Raw genomic sequence first — 24,349 nt, 5'->3', positions numbered from 1 at the left:
GGGCTCCATATTTGCAATATAAACATGCTATGGTCCTACTTACCTTTTTAAGAGCTCCAAACAGAACTCAGATTGTCTTATTGGAGGAAGAAACTATAAAGCAGGAAAAGAGGGCCATTCTTTCAACCCATTTCAATATATGGTGTCCCTAAAAGAGATTTTTGGGAAAGTAGTCTTTGCTTTATCCTGGACTGTAAAATAATGGCTTGTTGATTTCAGAGAGGGAAAATGCTAAAATAGATTACAGATCTCAGTCTCTAAGAGGAATTTAGCCAGCTAAATTCCTGGGACCCAAGATGTTGATGGACAGAGGTTCAGTTAAGATGTGGTGCCTCTGGAAGAGCATCTGGTTTTTTCCTTCACAATAACACTTAATAAACCACAATCTAATATCACTATGCAATTAGTCATCAGGGGACCACAGTCTCTAAGTCCCGATCCTGACTTACTGTAAGTGCCAAGGGAGAGACTGTAAAGTATTACCTAATTCAGACCCCATCCCCCAGTTCCCTTTGGTGTTAATTATTCAGTCATGGAAACCAGTGCATACTGGGAAGGTGACATTCTTCATTCCCAAGTATAGAGGCGAAGCAGGCAGCTTGCTCTAATGCAGGGGCTATGTAAGCATGGGAGGGTAGAAGATAAAGGACCTCTTATAAACCTCAACTTGGCATCATTCTAAGCAGATCAGCCTAAGGCATCTAAGGGTTTCAGCACTGGAGCCAGCAACAGGAGGCCCACACTGGGCAATCTACAGCAACCATCTCCAGGCCAATACCCATTCCCTCAGCAACAGGCCCAGAGTCTCCAGAGTACTACATCATTAAAGAGGCAGTGCGGTGACAGTCACTCTTCCCTTTCTACAAGATGGGATTGTGGCCATCTGTGGGGCTACTCCCAGAGCCCCGCTACCCAGCTCTACGCCACGCCCCCAGGCTGCTCAGGAAGGTGACTTGGTGCCTAGCAGGTGAGCCCAGAGAGGCCCCATTCAGTATGGAGACAGCACTCACACAGAACAAGTTTAATAAACTCCCACTCCACCGGACAGAAAGACAAATATTGTGAGAACATAAGGAAACCAGATAATCTTGAACAGGAATATAATTACCCTGCTAAAAAGAAAACCAGGATCACCATTCACTAGGAAGATGTTAGATTAAAAATAATCATAAAGAAAGCAGCAATCATCTGCCTCAGAATTGTAACCACTCTTTGGTGGCTCAGTGCTTGCAAGTGTTTATCTGACTCCATCAAGAGCTAAAAGAATAAGTGAACATGTTAAATGATGCAGCTATGGAGTTGAGAAGTGAACGATGCTTAGGTTTTAAGGATTTGAATGTAGCACCCATCATCCATCCATGGTTTAAAGATGCTTCAGTTAACCCTGAGGTTTATGGCCACATGTTGATGCCCTTTTAAATTTAAAAACACATCAGAGATTACGTAAAATATCTGGAAAAAAGGGGAAGCATACAGCTGAACAGAATTATAGCCATCACTTTGCAGTTATCAGGCAATAGGCCAACTACCAATAAACATGTAAATGCTGTCAGGTCCCACTAGTGACTTTCATTAACAGGGAGAAGATCCCCTCCCAATCCAATAAATCAGTCTGAAATGAGGCTGTTGATGCAAGGAAAATGAAATGGGGAGAACCAAATGATGAGGCCCGTTCTAAAAATATCTAGGGATGCTGTCATCTGGTCTCTGGTGAGAGTAAGTCCCTCTATAATCTTGGCATCTGTAGGGAAGACAAGTTCCTGCCTAATTATCACCACTAAATCACATGATGTTCTAAGAAAGGGCAACGCCTCCAAAAAAAACTACACAAAACATAACAATCCTAATCAACTTTAATCTGGGAATAAAGCATAAATGTTCCTACTGCTGTCCTCCCACAACTTAGCTCCATTGTGATAAATTTGTTTTTTTCAGTAGTGTTTTTATCCTCTTGGCAGAGAAGAAAGGAAGAGGACTCTAATACTAACTATGATATGGAAGGGGGAAAAAAAAGGATGAAATTCTCACATCCCCAGATCCGCGAAGGTTACCTACTGCTTTCTTAATAAGAGATGTTTGGGGGAATGTCTGCCTGAACAAACTAAAGTGAAATGCTACTTTCCTCACCCTGCGGTCCCTGGGGCAAGTTGGGGACTAAATATGGAGCATTTCAGATAGAAAAGGAAATGAATCTATTTTCATTCAATCTGACAAGGAAGTCTCATGTCGAGTTTAGAGAACAGGTGTGGGTTTCAGAGTATGAGGTTTCCAGCAAAGCACAGAGCAATGAAGTGCTTGCCTGCCACCAGGTTTGCTTCGCCCTCTGAGGGATCCACCTACATCCAAGCTCATGAGCCACAACTGCCTGCTAGCATCCTCCAAGGCTCCTGTGGCTGGTTGGCAGGTCTGGGCCAGATGGCCACGTCACATTTTTGAATGCCAGCATGGCAGCAGCTCCCTTGGAGTCCATCTTCACAGGCAAAACAGCTCAAGAAAACATGTGAACAGACACTACACTCTGGCCTAATGGGAGAACTCTTTCAGTGTCTTCTAGGTTGGAACGGGAATACCGAAGACTCAGGAAGTGCAAGAAAATCAGCCTGGTGATCAGTGACTGCCTGGCCCATTGAATCCCAGACTTCTGCCTGCAACACTGGAGAAACAGTTACATATCTGCAGAAGAGAGGAATTAGGAGCAACTCTATAAAAATATACTTTGACAAATGCTGCCAGCTTGTATTTTAGACACTGACTATAGTTTATGAAGGAAACAGAACAGGCATAAAGATCTGGCCAGAGTGGAGGTGAAACTTATATTCAGTTGAGCCTCCCTAAACAAAATCAGACTTACTGGTTTTGACTTTCTAATAGGCTCTGATGATACCTAATGTAGCACTAGAGCTACATTCTAAGTATACAAGGAGAAGATGAGGATGTTCCAGGGAAGCTTAAAACAAGAAGCTTTTTATGGCAAAGGTGACATTAAGATAATGGAAAGGCACTCAGTTATTCACAGTATTAAAAAAAAAATAGCTCATTTTATGTAAAAGCTTATCTAAGTACTCATCTTTCTTCTGTCACCCAGTAATCCTTGAACTTTTTCTAGGTGGCAGCCTGCCTGTGAAGACTGGCAACAGGCTCCTGAAAAACCCTTTGCCTTAAGACAAATCAAAATCAGGTCCTACTGTGAAATGTCCTTCCACCCAGCCTGTGTGCCATGCTGATCAAATACAGGGAAAGCACAATTAGAGAAGAAATACTCAAGCCTGTTACACCTGAAGGGCAAAGAGCAGGGAGGTCTTGCAGTGTGGCACTGCCTTTTCTGTTGCTTAAACTGTAGGGATTACTGATGGTGAAAGTAAATTTGAATTAATATCTTATTTCTGGTGCCCTCTCCAGTGGCACAAAGGGTTAAAGCTCAACACATGAAGCTCTATGCAGCCACTGCAGCACGAGTTTGATCCCCAGGCAAGGAGGTGACCCACATGGTATGGCAGACCACTCTTGATCCGCCTGATGCTCCCTTCAGCAGTAGATCTGCCTGTTCGGCCTCCCACTCTGTCTCTGGTCAATTCTCTCACCCCCCCTCCACCTCTGGCCTATACCCCAATTCTTGTATGCATAAATAAGTAAATATTTTTTTTTAAAAGAATATCTTATTTCTGTCTTTATATTTGGACAGGGATTATGATAACCGATATACTTTGTGTACCTAGAGTCAAATACAGTGATTGACAATGCAGAACTACATGTATTAAGTTATTGTCAAAAGCAAAGTTGCAGAGACTTTCTATTTTTTAAAAGATTTATACAGTTTCCTTTTAAGGAATACATTTTAATGCAAAAATCCTTAAGGGACATTTGGATCCTCCCTGGACTAGAGGTTATTGAACCTTAATTATAATATCAGAAACTGGCAGGGGCATTATGCTCACCCAGGTTTACTTTCCACTAAGGCTGCAGGGAATAAACCCTCCCCATAAGTCAGATGGGTCAGGTTCAGTCACACTTTGCCTGGATTCCTCTTCTCTCCACCCATATGAATCACACCAATGCAGTCAGAGGTCCTCTACTCGAGCTCCTAAGGCACTCATCTGGCACCTAACCATATAGTGCCTGAAATGGTTACATTTTTATAGACATACTGAGCTCCCAGTATGTCCAACTGCTTGAAAGCAAATCACATGTATATGTAGCACCTATTTTAAAATGACTGAGACATGGTATTTTCCCTCAAGCAGCCCAAATTCCAGCCAGGGAAGCAAAATTTTCCTGATGTATCCAGCAGCCTGGAAAATTGACATACAGAATGGAGAACCAATAAAGGTTGGCTGAGTGAATAAACAAACCACTATAGTCCTCTCTTCCCCTCTGCCAATCCTAATACTTAACACTCTTCAAGAGCTAAACTCCACACAAAGTATTTTAGACCTACTCACATTTGCCAAGGCTTCTTCTTATTTAAATCCAGACAGAATCTGCTGTGGAGCAAGATCTAGAATTTTAATACCTTTTGTTTTTTTGGTTTTGGGGGGTGGAGAGGGAAAGAAAAGTTATTTTCAAGACTGGTTTCTTATAAGATGTAATCTTCTATAGATCAATATAAAGAATACTTTTAATATTTAACTCATTGAATTTTTGAAAAATTGCTAATTAAAAAGTATGTTTTGGCCCTCCCTGGTGGTGCAGCGGGTTAAAGCACAGCACTAAGAAGCTAAAGCCACTTCCTAATGAGTTTGATTCCCGCCTGCCTCGGAGGTGACCACATGGCGTGGCAGACCTCTCCTGACCCACATACTGCTCCCCTCAGCAGTGTACTTCATCAATCTGCCTGTTCTGCTCACCACTCTGTCTCTGGTGAAGCCTCTTGACGCCCCTGAGCCTCTGGCCTGTACCCCAGTTCTGTATGCACAAATAAATAAATCTTTAAAAAAAAAAAAAGGTATGTTTTTAGTAAATAAATTCACCTCTTCTACCCTTTCTGTATATTTTACCATATACATCCTTTACCACTAGCTCCCAAGTGGTACTAGGACTCTAGAGTTAGTCTTGCTACTCTAACTCTCAAATTGCTGTTATTGCTAAATGCATTCACCATATACATATAAAAGAGAGCCACAGTCCAGGAGGAAGTGCTCAGAGCTATAAACCATGACTTGAATATCAGTGTTTATGTTTACTGGGTGTGGTCTTATCCTGTGTGACTCTTCAGTGCATTTAGTGGCTGGGGAGAGGTGGAGTTACAACGGGGAGCGCACCTCTTTCAGGCTGTAATGTGCCAGATCCCTTCCTTGGATGCAAGTGAACTTAGGAAGCCAGACAGGTTCTATTCCAAGTACAGAAGGGAGAGGGGCTCCAAAGTCACCTTTTCCTGTTTTAGACAGACAATCTAATTTTTCCAAAAGTGATTCTGAAATTGAAAATGCAAAATCAGCTCTTTTAGTTCCACAAATAGTCCAAACCATTCATCCACCTGTAAGGTAGGTCCAGGACCTGCAGGTGACAGGTGATGGTAGTCAAGATGCAACAACCACACAAGCGTAACTGAGGGAAGAAACCAAGAAGGAACTGTCAAAAGAGTATGGAGGGTGGTTCCAAGATTGACAGCAAGACAAAGGGCTGTCCTAAAGTCAGCTGTCTGAATCAGATTCCAGGAATGAGGTAAATCTCCACCTTGTCAGAAATCAAATCAACCCCCCCCCCCGCCCCCAAGAAAACCAAAACCCTATGGTCAGACTTCTTTCACTAGACAGAAAGAGGTGTGTGTATGTGTGTAGACAGAGCCAGAGACAGGCTGATAGATAAGGGAAGTTTCTGTCAAAACAAGACTGGCAATTAAAGTTTTATACTTCCGAAACACTGGTATCACTCTCTATAGTCTTCAGTGCAACTAAGTGATTCTTATCACTTAATAAATGTCATACACATTAGCAAAAAAGTTTATTAAGTAACAGAAGATGTAGAATTACAGAGCAAGGTACATGTCTATTAATGTGAGAGAAAGAAACAAAGCAAAACACCTGCAACGTAGGAGCCTTTCAAAGAGAGATGTGGGTTTCAGTTCCATACCCCCTCTGGGCTTCTTTGGGAAGAAAACTCCTGGCATACAGTCCATTGTCCTGGGTTACACTGAGCTCAAAATTGGAAGAAATCTTAAGGTGATCAGATTTTCTTAACCCAAGATGGGATCATGTTAGCCCAAAGGGAAGATATTCACCAACTCATGGTCCACAGCCAGACCACTGAGCAACATGCTATTTATTGTGTGACAACCTTTATGCTCCCAGTAGCCTAAAGAGGAACTGGAGCTCCTTTATTTCTCTGTGTGGCTTGGATGCCCCGCCAAGGGAGGGCAAGATCAGATTCCCAGGCTCCCTTCTAATGGGCATCCCAAGGAGAGATGACTCTATGTACTGCATACAAACCTCCTGACTCCATCTGGGGCAGAATTTCCTTTAGATGTGGGGGCGGGGGGGAGTCTCTCTCAGAGGTACCTCTAAATTGATAGGCAAGACTCTAGAGGACATCAAAGGTAAATGCTATACCTTTTTATTTATTGAAAGAGCCCTGACTGATTTTAGTTTATTAAGAAAAGTAGTTGCTCTTCAACAGTGTAAGACTTAAGTGTCTTGGCTGCTTTCTTTATTCTGTATTAATCTCTACTCATTTTAACTATCAATAAATACTAATTTTTTTTTTCAAAAAGCTATCAAGAAACATTCGCCAATATCAGAGCTAGTCTTTACACGAACTCTGTGAGGTCAGTGTTCATTTAAACTCCATTTTACAGATAAACAAACTAAGACTGTAAGATGAGTGACTTGACTCAATGACACAGGGCCACAACAATGATGGCCTTCTGCTACCTTCCCTTAGATCCTCTGCCATGTCACACAGATGTTATTTAACTTAGAGGGAGTTGCAGAAAAACACTTTTTTAACCCACAATTTCCCTCAAGGCAGAGCCTCAAAAACTGTGAGCTAAGTGTTTCAACTATGATAAACCATCTCTAAGAATGAGATGTAAACTAAGGCAAGGTCCTGCAAGGCTTTTAACAGAAACCAGCAACTGGACTTAGCTTGAAGTCTGTCCCATTAATATGATACTCCTGAAATGGTGGATCCATATTTTTATTTCTTAAACAAAAACAGGTAGAACATACCAGTAAATGAGAAAGGAGAAGGAGAAAACTAGAAAGGAGAAGGGAGTTCTAGAAACAAGCATGTATGGCTGTCACATACCCATGGGTCTTTGTTCCAACCCTCCATGTAAGTCTTTTCCTCCACATAAAAAGGTTACCACCACAACCGTTCTTTCCACCTCCCAACCACACCAAGCATACCTTGAGATGAGACCCCATTTTATTGACCTCTACCCCCTGTACCAGTACACTGCAGGTCCTGAAGCAATGAATTTTCTTAATTAATTCAGGCTTCTCTTGAGCACTTCTACCATTCTACCAGGCAGCCAGTCCATTTGAGTGTACAACCCACTCCGAAACTTGATATATGTCAAGGGTGCACCACAAACTCAGAAAGAGGACAGGTTTTAAAGAATTCATAATTCACAAAGAAGGTGGCAATTTCATTAAAACTTTAGGGCAGGATTTCTTAAGGATGTGCCTTATGAATAACAGTCCTGGGGGGGGGGGAATTTGATTCAAGATAGCGAATAAGTTTAGGAATACTACAACGTAACACAGAAATTTCACAACACACATTAACTTTTAAGCTTTAAGAAGTACTGCTGGTAACAACCCTATTTCACTTTAACACCGTATTCCTCAAATATTTGAGCACAGAATCCATTTTCTATTTCCATAAATTTATTAATGATTTAGTATTCTGTCATCTATGAACCTCTAAATATCTGAACTGTCATTAAAATGTAAACAAGGCCCTCCCTGGTGGCGCAACCGGTTAGGAGGCAGCACTGAAAGCGCAGTGACTTCAGTGCAGGTTTGAGCCCCAGCCCTGGAGGTGATCCACATGCTGACCACACTGACCCACCCACTGCTCTGCTCAGCAGTGTACTTCTTCTATTTGCCTGTTCTGCTCCCCACTCTGTCTCTGGTGAATCCTCTCACTGACCCTGCGCCTCTGGCCTGTAACCCAGTTCTGTATGCATAAATAAATTTTTAAAAATGCAAACAAAATTTTAATTCATTTTATTGTTTGAAACTTTAAACTGCAATGTAATTTGGAGGAGGATGAAAGCAATCTTTTGAAACCAAACTGAGTACATCAACAAAACCAGGGGGAAACAAGGTGATATCTCTTGCAATGTGTGTAATCTCTACTTTTCGACTAAAAATCCAGTGTAAAAACATAGGTCTCCAAGAAACTGAGGAAGAGAAAAGTCAGGGAACATCTTCTACCTGCCCGCAAAGCCACAGTGGCCAGATTAGCCAATGACACAAAACTGGACTGTGACCAGCCTTTTTGAACCATTTCTATGCAAAAAGGTAAGTCTGTGAAAAGCACAGGTGGCTCCAGGCAGAAGACTCTACCTGCAGAGTGTATGAGATGTTGAATATTGAGCATTATGAGTTCTCTAAAAAGAAGCATTTAATGGGGGTTAATGTTTACAAATGTTATCAGTAGTAATTCTAGTTATCTTTGCCACTTACTTCTATTCCACATAAGCTCTGTGGCCAAAAGAGGCCCTGCAGAAAGCCATTTATGAATAAATACAACTGCTTGACAGGAGAGTCACTCTCCTATCACCATGCTTAGCAGACTAGCCAGAGGTGCTATGAGGCATCATAAAGCCAGCAGGCCCTAGAAGGACATCCTTAGTGCTGGATGTCAGTGATCTCCAGGGAAAAGAATATATGTAAGGAATGCACCAGCCATTGCACATAAAACTCCTTTTCACAGTTGTGTCAATTTTCCTTTACTGTTGTAAGCACTAAAAAGATCCAGACAGCTATTCTGTCCATGAATGACAGTTCAGAGTTCAGGCTTTTTAAAAAGGTAAGAATAAAGATCCCTGCAGATCCAGAACTCTTGAGGCTGATGTATTATAACCAAAGACTAGACTACTACCACAAATGCAAGTGATTATATCTTTCATGCAATACACAGATTCCTATTTGCCATGTGCTACAGTCCCTAAAACAGAAAAGTCTACATCAAGATTTGGTGGTGCAAGGAGTTAAAACACAGTACTAACAAGCCATAGCCACTACAGCATGAATTCATTTCCCAGTCAGGGAGCTGACCAGCTCAGCAGACCAGACCGCTCCGGTCTTGTCTGCTGCTCCCCTCAGCAATGTATCTCAGTCAATCCACCTATTCTGTTCCCCACTCTTGTCTCTGGTGAATCCTTTCACCCCCTGTACCTCTCGCCTGTACAAGAGTTCAGGGTTTAGGAAAAAAAGTAAAGACATGACAAAAATAGCCTCCATTTAGTTAGAATTACTCTTACTACATGAATAAAGATGTAAAAGATCACAACAGCATTTAAACACGGGTATCACAAGCATCAAAAAATTTACTCTTTCTGGGAAGCAGCCTGCCAAAAAATTTGAAATGGCCTGACATAGGAGCCTGTTTTTCATCCTGGTGTACTGCTGTGTTTATTTGTAATTGCATAGCATCACATAACCCTCTACTAGGGCCATTTCAGACAGCATGGTAGGGTTCAGGTTTAAAATGAAATATGCTATGCACCTTTAAAGCTCAATGATTCTATCCCCTTTTGACAAATGAAGAATGTAAAATTCTAAGAGATCCATTAGTGATGTAGCCAGAAGCAGAAACAGGAAGAAAACGATATATCCTTTTTTCCTCCATCTGGGCTTTTCCTAGTTGATGTTTTCCAATTTGTCCTAAAGTAGTTGAAACAAAAGTTAAGTGCTGAGCTGCTCCGTGATGGGGTCTCCAAATGCTAAAAGATGAACATGAATAACAGAGCTTATGAATTTAGGCATCTTTTGATCAAAACTACTGTGAGACAAAAGTTGCTTTAAGAGGGGACATATGTTAAATCCAGGAGTGCTTCCTGGAAGTTCAGTCTAGCATCCATCACACTAACTCAAGGATATCTCTGTTGCCAATTTATAAGTGTGTATACCAAGCTTTATGAATGCTGAGAGAACAGTCCCCATCACACCCAGCAACTGGCATTCATTAAAAAGTATGGCTATTTTTTGCTTTTCCAGATAGTTCCACAGGTCAAAGAATTGTACACACACTCTAAAATGAATGACATGTGTGAAACACACAGCTCTCCAGAGGAGTATCTTAACATAGCTCTCCAGTAAGACTGTCAACTGGACAGAACTGTTCCATTAACTGTACAAGATCAGTCCTACTCAGGGTCACATAACCTTCAGCTAGCAAGCTGGGAAGCGAGTCTGGAGATCACTATTGATCACGGCTTTAAGAAAAAAAAAAAAAGGCCCAGCCAAGAAAATCATTATAGAACAACTCTTGGGAAGCTGAGGTGGCTTAATTTGGGAGAACTGAGGTTTGAGGTTGTGGCCCTCAGCCTTGTTTTGTGAATTTAGGAGCAAGGGTCCTCAACAAAGTGATAGCCACAAGTTAAATTTAAATGTTAAGAGTATTTCTGAGGTCATATATTCCTGGCTGTTTAGGGGAACAATTCGTTCCAAAGCAAAACAGAAACCCTAAACCTAGAAATCAGACTCCGCACCACTCAATTCCTCCCCTACTCCCCCAACCCCCCAGTGTCTTTAGGGTGCTTCTCTTGACCTGGCCACACTGAGCTCACTCACTATTAGGAAAACTCGGTGGCTTTTCATTTTTAACACAAAAGTATTCTCAAAGTTACCTGCCCCCCGAGAAAAAAGATAACTATATAACCTTAAGATTCTGTAGGGCACAATAATAAAATGCACTGCCCCCCAAGGTAGTTATTGATTATCAAGCTCTAATTTATTAAACTTATTTTTAGAATAGTTAAATCTCCCTTAAAATAGTTTTGTAGCACCTCTCAGAATTATATATACCAAAGAAATGTCTGCTATTTCAAACTACATTTGAAAAATCAAACAAAAATTGATAGTACATATTCTTTGGAACTTACTAATTTTAATGAATCAGAAAGTGGCCTCCTTACAACTTAACAAAATGAAAAATAATTTGTATCTTTTGTAGTCAAAGTCACATTCCTTGTTCTAAAGGAAGATAAATTATTTATTCTCTAAAAACCAAATACCTAAATATCTCCAGCAAGTCTCCACCAGTCCAAGCTCTGGTATGGCACTGAAGAGGCTAGCGCGGAAGCAGGTTACCCTATTTAGCTTCCATTAGTTTTTTTTTTTACCATCTCAAGGGCTATTAAATGACTTAAAACAGATGTTTGGGTTCTATTAGGGTCTAATTTTGCCTGGGAAAGCTGAGAAGCTTTAGCATCACGACACTCTTGGCATTCCCTTTTCTACGACTACCCCAGAGCTGGAGTGAGCTCACCATGGGAGACCCTTGTAATTCCTTTACCAGGGCAGAGGGTTAAACAAGGCTCAGGATTTTATAGCTATGAATTCCACATCTCTTTTATACTACTTAAAGAAGGATATAGGTAACTTGCTGGGATTTAAAAATTTTAAGAGTAGCTGTAGCGAAAAGAACTCTTGACTATGGAGGGGTCTGGGGTGCAGACCTATTATCAGAAGACTCCAGTGTTGACCCTACTTCTTGAGGAGGAGATACAGGGTACGCTGTGTATCTACCACTCTTGACTCCAGTTCAGGGCACCTTCCACCTTTTACCACTTAGAGAAAATTAGCAAGAACTATTATGGTTCAAGTCATTCAAGAAATACAGATTGTGGACCTAGCTATGTGATTTTGGGGCAAATGACCTAACCTCTCTGGATTCTCTGCTTACTCATTTGTCAGCCAGTACATTTACCTAATTACACTGTAGATATTTCAGCCACTGCACTTTTACAAAGCACTTTCACATATTTCATTCATTAGATTCTTGCAATGACCCTGTGAAGTAACCCTGTGAAGTATTATCTGCATTTTATAAAACTGGAAATTGAGACTCGGAGGTTAAGTGACAACTCCAAAGAATAGAAAGTGGGACTGAACTATAAATTCCTGATTCCCAATCAAAGGCTACATCATGTTGTCTGAACCTTCTGGTTTCTATAATATTAAAATGTTGTAATTTAGAAAAGGCCTATTATCATTCACAACTCACACCACTGTGTTTGAAACAGGACAGTATTTATGGTTGCAGAACAAGAAGTGCACATGAGTAAGTGCTCCTCCCTCTAACACAAACTTCTGTTTTCAATTTAATCCTTTTTAGTGTTTTTAAATGAATTTTAAATGTCTAGATGCTAATAAGCATTAACAATAAAGATGCTTAGTACTATGGCGAAGGCTCTTTACTTCTTACTTCTAGTAGCAAAACATGAGCAAGAGTTCAGAATACATATTGTACAGTTAAATTAGAAGCAAATCATTACTTTGCTAGAAAAAAAAAAAGATGAAGAAATAGTAACAACAAAGATTAACAAAGCAATGTTGGACCTGAGAGTTTTTCTAAGAAAGCTGACATGCTGGGTTCCTTAACCTTGAGGTCTGGGACCTAAGTTTCCCCTTCTTTGCCTTCTATCCTCATCCATCCAGGAAGCAGGCATAGTTCAGCAAGGATGATTGGACACAAAGAAGAATGAAATCTCAGAGAGAGTGTAAATGTGTTCTTTCTCTTGGCAGTAAAATTCCTGAGCTGTCAGAAAATTGGGGTGTTGGGGAGGGAGCATTGATAGTCCTGTATGTTTAGTAGATATTTTGGTATTTTACCAAACTCATAAGATGAACTGGCTGGGAGCCATGTAACTGTGCAACACTATTCCATGGGTCTCAATTTTCCAATGTCGATTAAAGTGCAAAGTAACTAAGACACAGATCCTCCCCTCCTGCCCTTATTATCCCCACTTTGTTATTGTTACGCCATAGCAAAGGGCACTGACCTGCTTTGCCCACTTCCCCTTTCCTCAGTGATCCTTCAGCCTGGCACCCAGCTCTGAGATGAGGCCTGCTTAGCACCAGTGAAGCTCCCCACGTTCAAACCAACAACGTTCTGTGTGGAGATGAGGGAATCAAAGTTAAAATCCAACCCATCAGCATCCATAAGTTCGCTACGAATAATGGACTCCATGTCACATTCCAAGCTCCCATTGAACATGTCCAGGTCCAAGTCGCTGGGGAACTTCTCATGGCCCATGACAGGAAGGTTTGCACTAGTTGAGTACAAGGAGGAGCCTGAGAGAGAGTCCGAGAGGGTTTGCATAGACTGGCTGACAGGAGACTGCTGCTGGTGTTTGGCTGACCCAAGGCTGCTGGAGTCGCTCAAGCCCATGTTGCTGACAGAATTCGACAAGGCACGGCTGCCACCAAGAGCACCCTGGGTTTGGTGCTGGTGGTGGAGCAAGTTCTGATTGACCAAACTCCCCTGGTTAGGCTGGGCAGCAAAGGACATCATTGGATCGTTGCGAAGCATCACGTTCCGGCGGGAGTTCTGGGCAGACACAGCGGTGCTGGCCTGAGACATCAAGGGGTCTGACTGGGTCATCATGACATCACTGTGGCTGAGTGAGTCCGAAGTAAGCAGGTCCTGGAGTGTCTGGTTGCCATAGTGTGACATGGAAGAGAAGGTAGCTGGCTTGTTCTCTTGGATGGTCTGCATGGGAGACTGGCGCAGAGAATTCAGAGATGAGGGTCCAAACACCGTGCTGTTAAAGGAGCTGGTTGGAGAGCCCAGGCCAGAGCCCTTGGTGGTGTACGGGAAGCTAGAGCTCCGCTGCATGAGCCCTCCAGTGGGTGATGGCTGGGATGATGGGAGAGTGATGTTATCCAGCAGATCATCCATGAGGTTATCAGCCAGCCCATCGTTCAGATTCATGGTGCCCGCCATGTCAGTGAGCCGTGGCAGCTCCACGTTGCATGGCTTGCTCACAGAGGGTGAGAGGCTGGCCGAGTTGCTGTAGAGCATTGGGGAGAGTGGCGCATCATCATCCTGGACATCATCCAACTCTGTGCTTGCCAGGATGGGTGACAGGCGGCCGCTGACTGTGCTGGCATTGGAATTGGTTCGTGAGCGGAAGTCGGTCCAAGCATCCAACTCATCACTGCTGCGAGAAGTGGGGCTGCCAGGCCACTTGGAGAGCTGGGAGGGACTATCATCTGCTGACTCGGGGGCCGTCTGCAGGGCTGCCTTCTTCTTGGCTGCCCGGCCCCGGCTCTTAGTGTACTTGTTGCTGTTGTCCATGGAGACAGCCCGCCGCCGAGGTGCCTTCCCACTCTTCCCTCCATCAGGGTTGATGATCCACCAGGAGCTTTTGCCGGTTCCCTCATTCTGGACCCGCATGAACCGGCTATGCAATGACAGGTTGTGTCGTATAGAATTCTGCAGAGAGAAAAGGGAAAATTGAAGACTATGAGCCAGTTGGTTCAAATGTGAGCACTTAGAAGAAATAGCCTCCCCAGTCTCAAGAGCATAAAAAAAAATTGCATGACCCTTCTTGGCTTAGAATTAAATGACAACACATTAATGGCAGTTTTCATATCAAGGAGCTGGAAAATGGCTTCGTATCTGGGAGACATGGGATATATAAACTCACAGACATTGTTTCCCCAAATTCCTGTGTTGCTCTTCTTTCTGTAATTAGATTCCTATACTGAGGGTCACATTTGTTAAGTGAGTACCATATCATTTTCTCCCTGTACTTTGCAACAAACCTCCCTGGCTTTCTAAGGTAATTTAATCAACTGGAGGAGGACTTTCCTATAGCACCTGCTTCCATTAATAGAAGCAGCATCAACCTTTTCTTAACCATGTCTATGAACTCAGAACTAGTGTGGATTTCTAGCTGTCCCTTCTATGGCTCTTACTGCCACAACTTCATACTTCTCTGGCAAGCGTAAGAAAGAAAAAGAGGGGGTGGGTGGGAGAGCAAGGTTTCTGTTGACAGAAACAGGTTAAGTCAGAAAAATTCCAAGTAATTTATATTGATACCCCCTCCTCTGAAGGCATATGGTCTGAGCATAGTAACTTCCCTCTAAGGAAATGGGAAAAGCTTACTATGGAGAAACCTGGCAAACAGCTTCAGCCAGATGATCAGGGCAACATCAACTGGGGTAAATCATGTCAACAGTATGTATGCTTGATATGATGTGATAAAACAAAACAAAACAAAAAAAACCTGGCACCTTGCTCAATGGTCTTCTTTCCATCATCCCAGTTTAGTCATGAGAAAAACATCAGACATTTCCAATTAAAGGACATCTGTAAGGTGCCTGTTCAATGTTCCTTAAAACTGTCACAAGCTCCTCCATCAAAAGAGCCATGAGGAGCTTAAGGAGACATGACTGCCTGTTTTCAAATGCAATGTGGTATACTAGATGGTATGCTGAAACAGAAAAAGGATATGAAGGAAAAATAAGGAATTTTGAATGAAGTGGGGACTTTAGCTAATACTTTATCACTAAAAGTTCATCAGTTGAAACAATTACTGTAGGATGTAATAATAACTGATATAAGAGAACTCTCTGGACTAGATTTACAACTTCTGTGTAATTGAAAACTAAAGGTTTATTAAAGAAAAAAAAGGGCACAATATTCTCAAAACCTTAATGTCTGTATTCGTTTTGCATCCTGATTAATAGATAAGTCCAGCTGACAGCAATGCTACAGTCCCACCACTGCCACTAACCAACCATGTGACCTTCACCAAATCTTTGAATTGGTTGTTACAACTTCAATTCTCCATCTTCATCACAGCCATCACAACATGCAAAACATACCTCCCTGACAAGGATGATATTTAATATCATCACGTGAGGGTTTTCTTACTACTATCATAAGGCAGAGTCCACAATGGGGAGAGCTCAGTGCCTAGAGTACAGATTCAGTCTGATCTGTAAAATGCTGCATATGCAGTGACAGAGAGGACATGATGATATTCCCCATATCTGGAACAGTAGATCTGCAGGACAGATAACTTTTTAGTTGCAAGCTAAAGACAAAAGATAGTATCTGATTCTGTATATTAAATATGAACCATCCTAAGTGTTACCATAGTTTTTTTTTTTAAATTGGCAATCACCGACTGTATTTATGTAAAAGATACAAATACATGTGTTCTACCAGAATGTTTAAAAAACAGAAAGTCAGTGGGATATTGCCATAAGTAAATAACCCAAAATACTCAGTGTTTGCCATGTATGTTCCTATGTAAAAAGGGCCCTCAATTTAGGCTGGGCAACGAGCAGTAGTGACCACAGGTCAAAAGTCAGCATCTTTACAATTGCCATAAGGAATTGCCATAAGGTGCAAATGAAGATGCAAAGAAGAAAACAGGCAATATGCTGGGTATATGATGAGACAATGTTACCCAGGATATATACATCCTTTTCACCTTTTTTTTTTAAGATATATTTTATTTATACATACAAGAGAGTGTGTGTGGGAGCTGGGGGTGAAAGGATTCACCAGAGACAGAGTGGGGAACAGAACAGGCAGATCTACTAAAATACACTGCTGAGGGGAGCAAAGGGTGAGACAGGAGAGGTCTGCTGCCTCCAGTGGGTCACCTCCCTGGCTAGGGATTGAACATAAAGCAGTGGCTGGCAATTGCCTGATAGCACTGAGACTTTAACCCCTGTACCACAGGGAGGTCCCCCTTTCACACTTTTAAAAGAATAATAGCACTGTTAACTACAGTTAACTAATTGTAGTTAACTACAATTCAGAAACTACATTTCTTGAAAAAGTAAAACATTTTCTCTATGAACTAGAATACAAAATATGCTTTTAAAATTCTCTGAATGGGGCCCTCCCTGGTGGCGCAGTGGGTTAAAGCACAGCACTAAGAAGCTTAAGCCACTTCTGCATGAGTTCAATCCCGGCATGCCCCGGAGGTGACCACATGGCGTGGCAGACCTCTCCTGACCTGCCCGCTGCTCCCCTCAGCAGTGTACTTCGTTGATCTGCCCCACTCTGTCTCTGGTGAAGCCTCTCACCCTCCGCATCTCTGACCTGTACCCCAGTTCTGTATGAATAAATAAATCTTTAAAAAAAAATTCTCTGAATGATTCAAAAAATAAGCAAGTACAAGGTAGTTCTATTGAGTACTCATATGACTAGATATATAAAACAAAAACTTGAGCAAGCTTTGAAAAAACAGGAAAGTCCTGAGGCAAAGTACACACACTGGCTTCATGGCCTCGACACTGGTCAAAGCCTCTTTTGCTTTAGATTTTGTAGAGTTCACACCAATGTCCAGAATTAACAGACCAATCATAAGCATCCAATTATACATACCCCCTTTAAAAAGCATTTAGGGAATCTACTGGGAAATACAAACAATATTGTAAAGCTCTTTAAAATACCTTATATGGATTTTTGTGTAGTCATCTATTGCTGTAACTCTAAGCCCCAACAATGTGTATGTGTAATTTTATAAAATTAAAAGCTGCAGAAATTAAACTTCTGTAAAGATTGTGGTAAAGGGGCTAGACCCACATCTAGGACCAGGATCACATGGGATCAGGTCCAAGGTCCCAATTACTAGCTGAAGAATAAGAACCCACCTGATTATAGCGCTGTCTGTTACTGGGCGATAGGTTTTTGATTCACTGTCTCTAACCCTCATAATAAACCTGCCATATTGGTTATCAGTGCCCTCATCATATAAATGAAGGCTGAGAGAGATTAAATAAAGTATACAAGACCACACAAACCAATGCTAACTCCCTCAGATGCTGAAACAAAACCCAATTTACTAAGTGGATGACAAGTTTTCAGAGTCCAATTTTTACTCAGCTATCATTTTTGAGGTTATTCGTGGCAGAATGCATTCCCTACAGCACACTGCTTACACAATACCTGAGCAGGTTTTTCCAGTTATATTAGAAAGACCCCCCCCCCGAAATGTGCCAACACTATCCTCATGGCCCCCATCTCAGCAACCTCCTATTCATCCATGCTAATTAATCACCATTTATGAAATCCTGAGCTGGCCATGACTTATGAAGATGAGAATCAAAAACTATAGTTAGCCCACCCCCAGGTCAAATGTCTACACACTTTGCCAGGATAAGGTGCTAAGGTATTCTGCTGCATTCCTCACAGGTCCTGGTTCTAATCACTTATGTCCCTAACTAAATTTTAGTGAAGTAGGAAAAGGTAAAAAAAAGTCAGAAATGTAATGTTTTCTCACAGCTTCCCTGAAAACAAAAGTTAAAGGATAAGATTTCAAACTACTCCTCCCTTATCTCAATATCCCAGGCATGAAGAAATATAATTTATAGAAACAGACAAGTCAATTGCAAAATCCACTTATGATTTAAGTTCTTTAACGAATGCTCCAGTGCACTGTTTAAAATATAAAATTATTTAAACTGTTCCATGGTTTTCCTTGAATATAATCTTACCAATCAGTATAAATTTCTAATACTTAACATTAACTTGGGGATTAAGGAATAAAGGTAAAGAAGGAATGGTTTGACAGGAGAAGGATTTTTTCCTAACCACCTAAATACACATTTTGAAATACCTTATGAAACTAGCTAACACTAACTGGTGGAGGTACTAGGGATATGACCACAGTTACATCCCTTATGGTGATTAGGAGATCATCACATCTAGTTGCTAATGAAGCCAAACAGTTACCATGATCCCAACCAAAGCCATGTGAACAGTTCTGGTTGTTTAATCCATTACTAAGAAATCAAGATGCTTATTAATTACTGGAAAGCAAACAGCTCTAGAAAGAAACATTAGTGGTAGGGACAAATACACCAGTTTTCTTCCATTTGGGCCAGACTTAGAGAACCCTTAAGCAACTATCACAACATCCCTGAAGAGAAAGTAGAGACAAAATCCATCTCGTTTTTGCATCAATGTCCCCTTTTACAAAAACACACCAGCAAGTCCTGTGCAGGGGCAGAAACTCTTCAGACACAGTTACTCAGGCTGCAAGCCTGTGTTCTGTGACTGCAGCTGCAATTAAATTGCCCTAATCCTTCAAGGAGGCACATGCAGTAGGGAACCCACATTTCAGTTGTGCTATCATTCCTAAGAGCCACAGCCTAGACACCCTGTGCTTCATCCTTCAGGAAGAAATTAGCATTAAGATGACTGTCCCCAGAAACTAGTAATTATTTTTCTTGCTATACTGAAGACAGTCTTCTGCAAGACACATTTACTGTTTACTGGGAAAGTATACATGCTCATTACATACAGACTAAACGTAAGGACAGATGGAACCATATTAGGTGTCTGATCCTGAAATAAAAATTTTAAAAATCCACCAATATTTTATACAAAGGGGTAAGTTTGCACATTCAATTTAAGGTGGCCAATGGACGGTGAAGGAAGATCACAGGCTGATAACAGGTTCTAGGTAAAATCCAGGTCATGGTGTTTGTCCTGTGTCCTTGGGGAATTTATTTAACCTGGACTGCCCCCTTCATAAAATGGTATTAAAAACACCCTGTCTGCCTACCTCTAGGAATAATCTTTGAAATTAGGCATACAAAGCTCTCATCAGAGAGCCAAGCACAAAAGAGGCTCTCAACTGACAGATCCCATACACGAAAGCAGTGACATCACAAAGGTTCACTTACTGTTTTCTGAGCATCATGCTTTAAGCCAAAAGGTGAGAGGGCCTCTCCTTCCAGGGAAGTATTTCAAACTCTTAAGTATTTCAGAGATGCTATGCCAGTCAAGAATATAACTGGTTATTTCTTAACTGGTTGCTACCCTATGTCCACTTCAACCCCTTCCAAAGCATGTTTACCTTGTGGAGACTGTCCACTTCAACCCCAGACACCAGCTGCATGTGCTTCCCCTGGAGCACAGAGAAGGTTTTGTCTGGAAGCAACATGTGGTATCAATTTATCCTTCTCAGCAACAGCAACAAGGAATCCACTAATTTTAAAAATAAAAGGGAGTTGTATAATTTAACTCTTAAAAGGCCTGGCCTTTTTTTCTTTTTTAATGGTAAATTTTGTTTAGGCTTTCCCCCCTTTTTTTTCCCTTGAGATAACACTGGTTTACAATATTATATATGATTTAGAGGAACAGGTACACAACTCCTCATATATGTTTCCACACTACACCCACGATCAAAGTACTCATAATCCTTTATGATATACCAATTTCCCCATTCCTTAGTTCCCAACCCTTCCCACCCTCTTCCTCTAGTAGCCTCAGGTCTCAGTATTTTAAAAAGACTGCCCTTTACACTCCACCCTTCCATTCCCCCAACTCTCAAAATCAGCAAAAGAAGAATTATGGAAATCAACTCCCAAGTCAGACCCACTGTTTTCCATCGGGTATATTTCAGATGTCTCCTGGTCTTTATGAGGGATTTCTGTGGGGTGATCTGCAAAAGACTACCATAATACAGTAGTCATCTACTTTGCCTTATATGAGACAGCATTTCAAGTAGGTCTCACTGCTTTGACTTGTGGACAGTGCCAATTCTGAGTGAGGCTACAACATGCCTGAACTTTAATATAGGCATCTGTTGAACTGTAGATGATAATGTCATGGGAATGCCCAGTGGAAACATGCAGGGGTCACAAGAGGCCCAGTGGGCTGTGTGCCACGCAGAGCAATGAAAAAATACAGCTTCAGGAGAGAAAAACTGGTTTAGTGTCAGGTTCTTTCAAAGGTAATTCGCTGGCCAGAGCCTGATTTCTCATAAATATTAGGTCTTCACCAGGGCTGCCCACTAGAATCACTGGGGAGACTTTAGACATGCTTCATTCCTGTAGACTCTGATTCAATTAGTATGGGTAAAGATGGTGGGGAAGAGGCCTTTTTATAGCCCCACAGATTATTCTAATGTGCAATAAAGCTGAGTACCACTGGAATTTCCCCCTTTACATTTCCAGTGACTGAGACTCTAATTCCAGGTTAGTGATTCTTAGTCTTCCCAGGTCTGGAAACACAGTTACTATTCTTTAAGTCCTAGTTCCCACCATTTAGAAGACAAAAAAGATATGCTCACATGTGCAGAGTTATATGGAAAATAGAGCACTTTTTTTTAGATCACTGAGGTCCCAGATATCTTTTTTCCTGGAAGAAAAATGCAAGATATCTGAGGTCCAGATATCTTTTTTTCTGGAGAAGGGACTTTGACCTTGCACTGCTGATGGACAGTCATCTCATTCTGCCTGTGCCAGTTCTTCACCCAGAAGACAGAAAAGAGGACAGGTGGCCTTTCACAAAGCCAGGAATCTATACAGGTAAAAGGAGGGATGAGCTGGGACAGGAATTAACCCCTGTAATTTTCAGAAGCTTCTGAATTAACATGTAATCTTCTATGACCCATTTTATAAACTGTCCTTCAAATGAAACACACAAAAAAGACAGATTGGATAAAAAAAAAAAAAAAAGCCAGTGAAAAAAGTCACAGCTCAATCCTGAAGTACTTACTGGTTTCTACTGATAACATAGCAAAGTATTACTTAATAAATGTCCCTAAAAACCAAAGTACATATTCTGATAATGTCAAGATTGTCAACAACCAAATACTGTTTCTCACCCCATTTACTGAGCAAAACACTACCTCGTTACATTTGGTGCAAAGATCCTTGGATGGACCCTGTGTAAAAAGCCAAGTAGTGGCATCATCAAGGTCAAAGAAAGATGGCTGGTCCCTAGGGGTCATTGCTAGAGTCCGGGTTTAAGCAGGCTTGCCCTCCTTTGTAAGATTTTTACCTGCTTTAGAGTCACCTTGTAGTTCAAAAGAAAATTCAATAGTATAAACCAGACCTAAAATCAGAAACATTTATTACTTTGGGCTCCATGGAATATCAGCTCTAATAGCCAAACAAGTCTTTCAGACAGAGAAGAAAACTTAAACACATAAAGGATTGGACAATCAACCCTGATGTGCAAGACAAGTTCCAGGCTAGTTCCACTCTTATTCTTGTCGAAAACATTGAAAGTTTAAGCCATTAAGGACTTATTTTTAAAAGACGATGTTCTAAAATAAATATTGCTGGGAATTTGGCTGAAAGATTAAATTTCCAGCTAGAAACAAGATTTCCGTTCAATTTGCTGACAATAATCCTCTACCCACCGAGATTTCCTTTGAAAACTAACATTTGTTTCAAGTTTTCATGTAGTAAGCAGCAGGTTCTGGCCTCTCACTAAGAGGAGCAAAAATAAAAAAAAAAATAGTAGTAAATAGTAATAAGCTGGTTCACAGCATAATGAACTTAATTTCTGTGCAAACAGAGACATGAGCCTTCTTAGGGATGACGAGCTGAGCAGACAATCTAATCTGACCTGCTCTCAACTAAAAAAAAGAAAATCTTAGATGGGGAATAAAGTTTTTGAGAGTGAAAAAAGATGGCTACCACTGTTACAGACAATGTTAGAATTTTTCGTGTGGGCTTTATTTTCATATTAACTTTTTTTTTTATTTTCTTCATTTAGCAATCTTTTTTCAAGCTCTTCCACAGCTGTTTCTGCTCTTGGAGGGCAAGAGGGAACATTCCATTCCTCACAGCCAAACCTGCACTTCCGGCACACAGAGAACCCTGGCAGCCTTGCAACCCCTGCCCACACCCACTCCCTGCAGCACCCTGCCCCTCCCCCAAAACTCTTCAGTCCAGCCCCACATTCTTCTCCCTACAGACTAAGGAAGCAGCAGCTACACAGACACCAGAAAGCTGGCCAAAGCTGGAGCATTTGCCTGCCCCTGCTTTCTTTCTCCAACTTCTTCTCTGATGTTACTGAATCTACTTCCCCTTCCCACAAGGGCACTTGGCACACATATGCTACTTCAATTCCTTCGTAAGAATGCTAGCCATGCGAAATGGATGTTTCAAAGAGTTAACAGTCATGAAGTTACAGAACATCCTTGAAACTGACTCTACAGAGTAAAACCGAAAAGGTTTTATTAATATACTTTCACTTAGATAAAAAAAAAAAGCTACAAGTTTTTCTAGTTTGAAATTTACTGTGGGTGACAAGAGAGAATTAAAGGAGCATCAGAAATACATATCTAGAATTCAGAACACATCAGAAAGTTTAGAATAACTTTCATGTCATTAGGCAAGTGATGAGAGTAGGAACTTCAATAAAAAGCAATACTGGGGCCCTCCCTGGTGGTGCAGTGGGTTAAAGCACAGCACTAAGAAGCTTAAGCCACTTCGGCATGAGTTCGATCCCCGCCTGCCCCTGCCCCTGCCCCGAGGAGATCCACATGGCGAGGCAGACCTCTCCTGACCCGCCCACTGCTCCCCTCAGCAGTGTACTTCATTGATCTGCCTGTTCTGCTCCCCACTCTGTCTCTGGTGAATCCTCTCACCCACCACATCTCTGCCTTGTACCCCAATTCTGTATGAGTAAATAAATAAATCTTTAACAAAAAAAAAAAAAAAAAGCAATACTGGGGCAAGTGGAAGTAGATGAGAAGCCCATCAGTAACAAGCAGTCTTAACTTTACATAGAAATAAAGTGAGCAGCTGAACTATAGGGCATACCTATATATTTCCTGTATACTGGGACTTCAATCAGCTAAGCTGAGACAAATTCAGGCTCCTGGCCTTGAGATGTAACAATAATACCACCCAGAAACAGAGTATTAGTCCCAGTATATGAGTTACCACACTAATTAAAGTGATGAAGTACAAGGAGCACAAAGGATGTTTAATTTCTTCCTTGCTTTCCTTCCTCCATCCTTCTTTCCATCTGACTTTGGTCTTGATTAACAATTCAAGAAGTAGAAGTCTGTCTCTATCATACTGAGCTCTTTAAAATCAGATACCATGACTTACAACATTAGTACCCAGTGTGGGGCTGGTATATAGTAGGCGAATTAGTGGAAAGGGGGCAATAATTATAAAACAGATATGAGTGACACATTAAAATGAAATGCACAAAACATGGGATGAATAAATGACCTCCACTTGAGTGAAGATGAAAATAAGTATTGTAAAATGTGAAGAATCATCTAGGTTGCTTTAAAGTTGACAAGTCTCACCCTTAGGAATTAACTTCAATTACACAATTCAATTTCCAAAAACATGATACATTAATCTAACAGGTAGGCTTCAGACTGACGATAAGGGATAGTGAAAGCAAGGCTACTCGATGAAGCAAGGGGTTGGCAGAATGGTCCTAGACAATTCAGGAGTAAGCATTTAACCCCCTACTTTGGGATGCCATGGGACCCTCATTATTATTACTTGGAAATAAAGTTGGCATTGAGCCCTTAGCAGCATACTCAAAACCACAGATATATTCTCCAATAAGCAAGCATAGAGGTAACAAGAGAAATCCAAAATAGAGCCTTTCACCTGCAATCTGAAGAAACAATGAGAATCAATGTATTTGGTGC

The 24,349-nt window shown here is 41.3% G+C and overlaps 1 protein-coding gene across 1 annotated transcript in view; it reads right to left on the bottom strand.

Moving 5' to 3' along the window:
* The window catches only part of FOXO3 (forkhead box O3), a 114,829-nt gene that overhangs the window by 5,793 nt on the left and 84,687 nt on the right, over window positions 1–24,349 (bottom strand). Inside the window, exon 3 of the mRNA XM_004673753.2 lies at window positions 12,956–14,391. Coding sequence (XP_004673810.1) covers window positions 12,991–14,391 — 1,401 coding nt within the window. The 3' untranslated portion in view covers window positions 12,956–12,990. The remainder of the gene's footprint in view (window positions 1–12,955; window positions 14,392–24,349) is intronic.

The sequence above is a fragment of the Condylura cristata genome, unplaced genomic scaffold (genome assembly GCF_000260355.1).
Source record: "Condylura cristata isolate star-nosed mole 26May11 unplaced genomic scaffold, ConCri1.0 scaffold00001, whole genome shotgun sequence".
In the NCBI taxonomy this organism is placed as follows: Eukaryota; Metazoa; Chordata; class Mammalia; order Eulipotyphla; family Talpidae; genus Condylura; species Condylura cristata.
The sequence above is the reverse complement of the archived record's forward strand: the minus strand, read 5'-3'. Positions and strand labels throughout refer to the sequence as shown.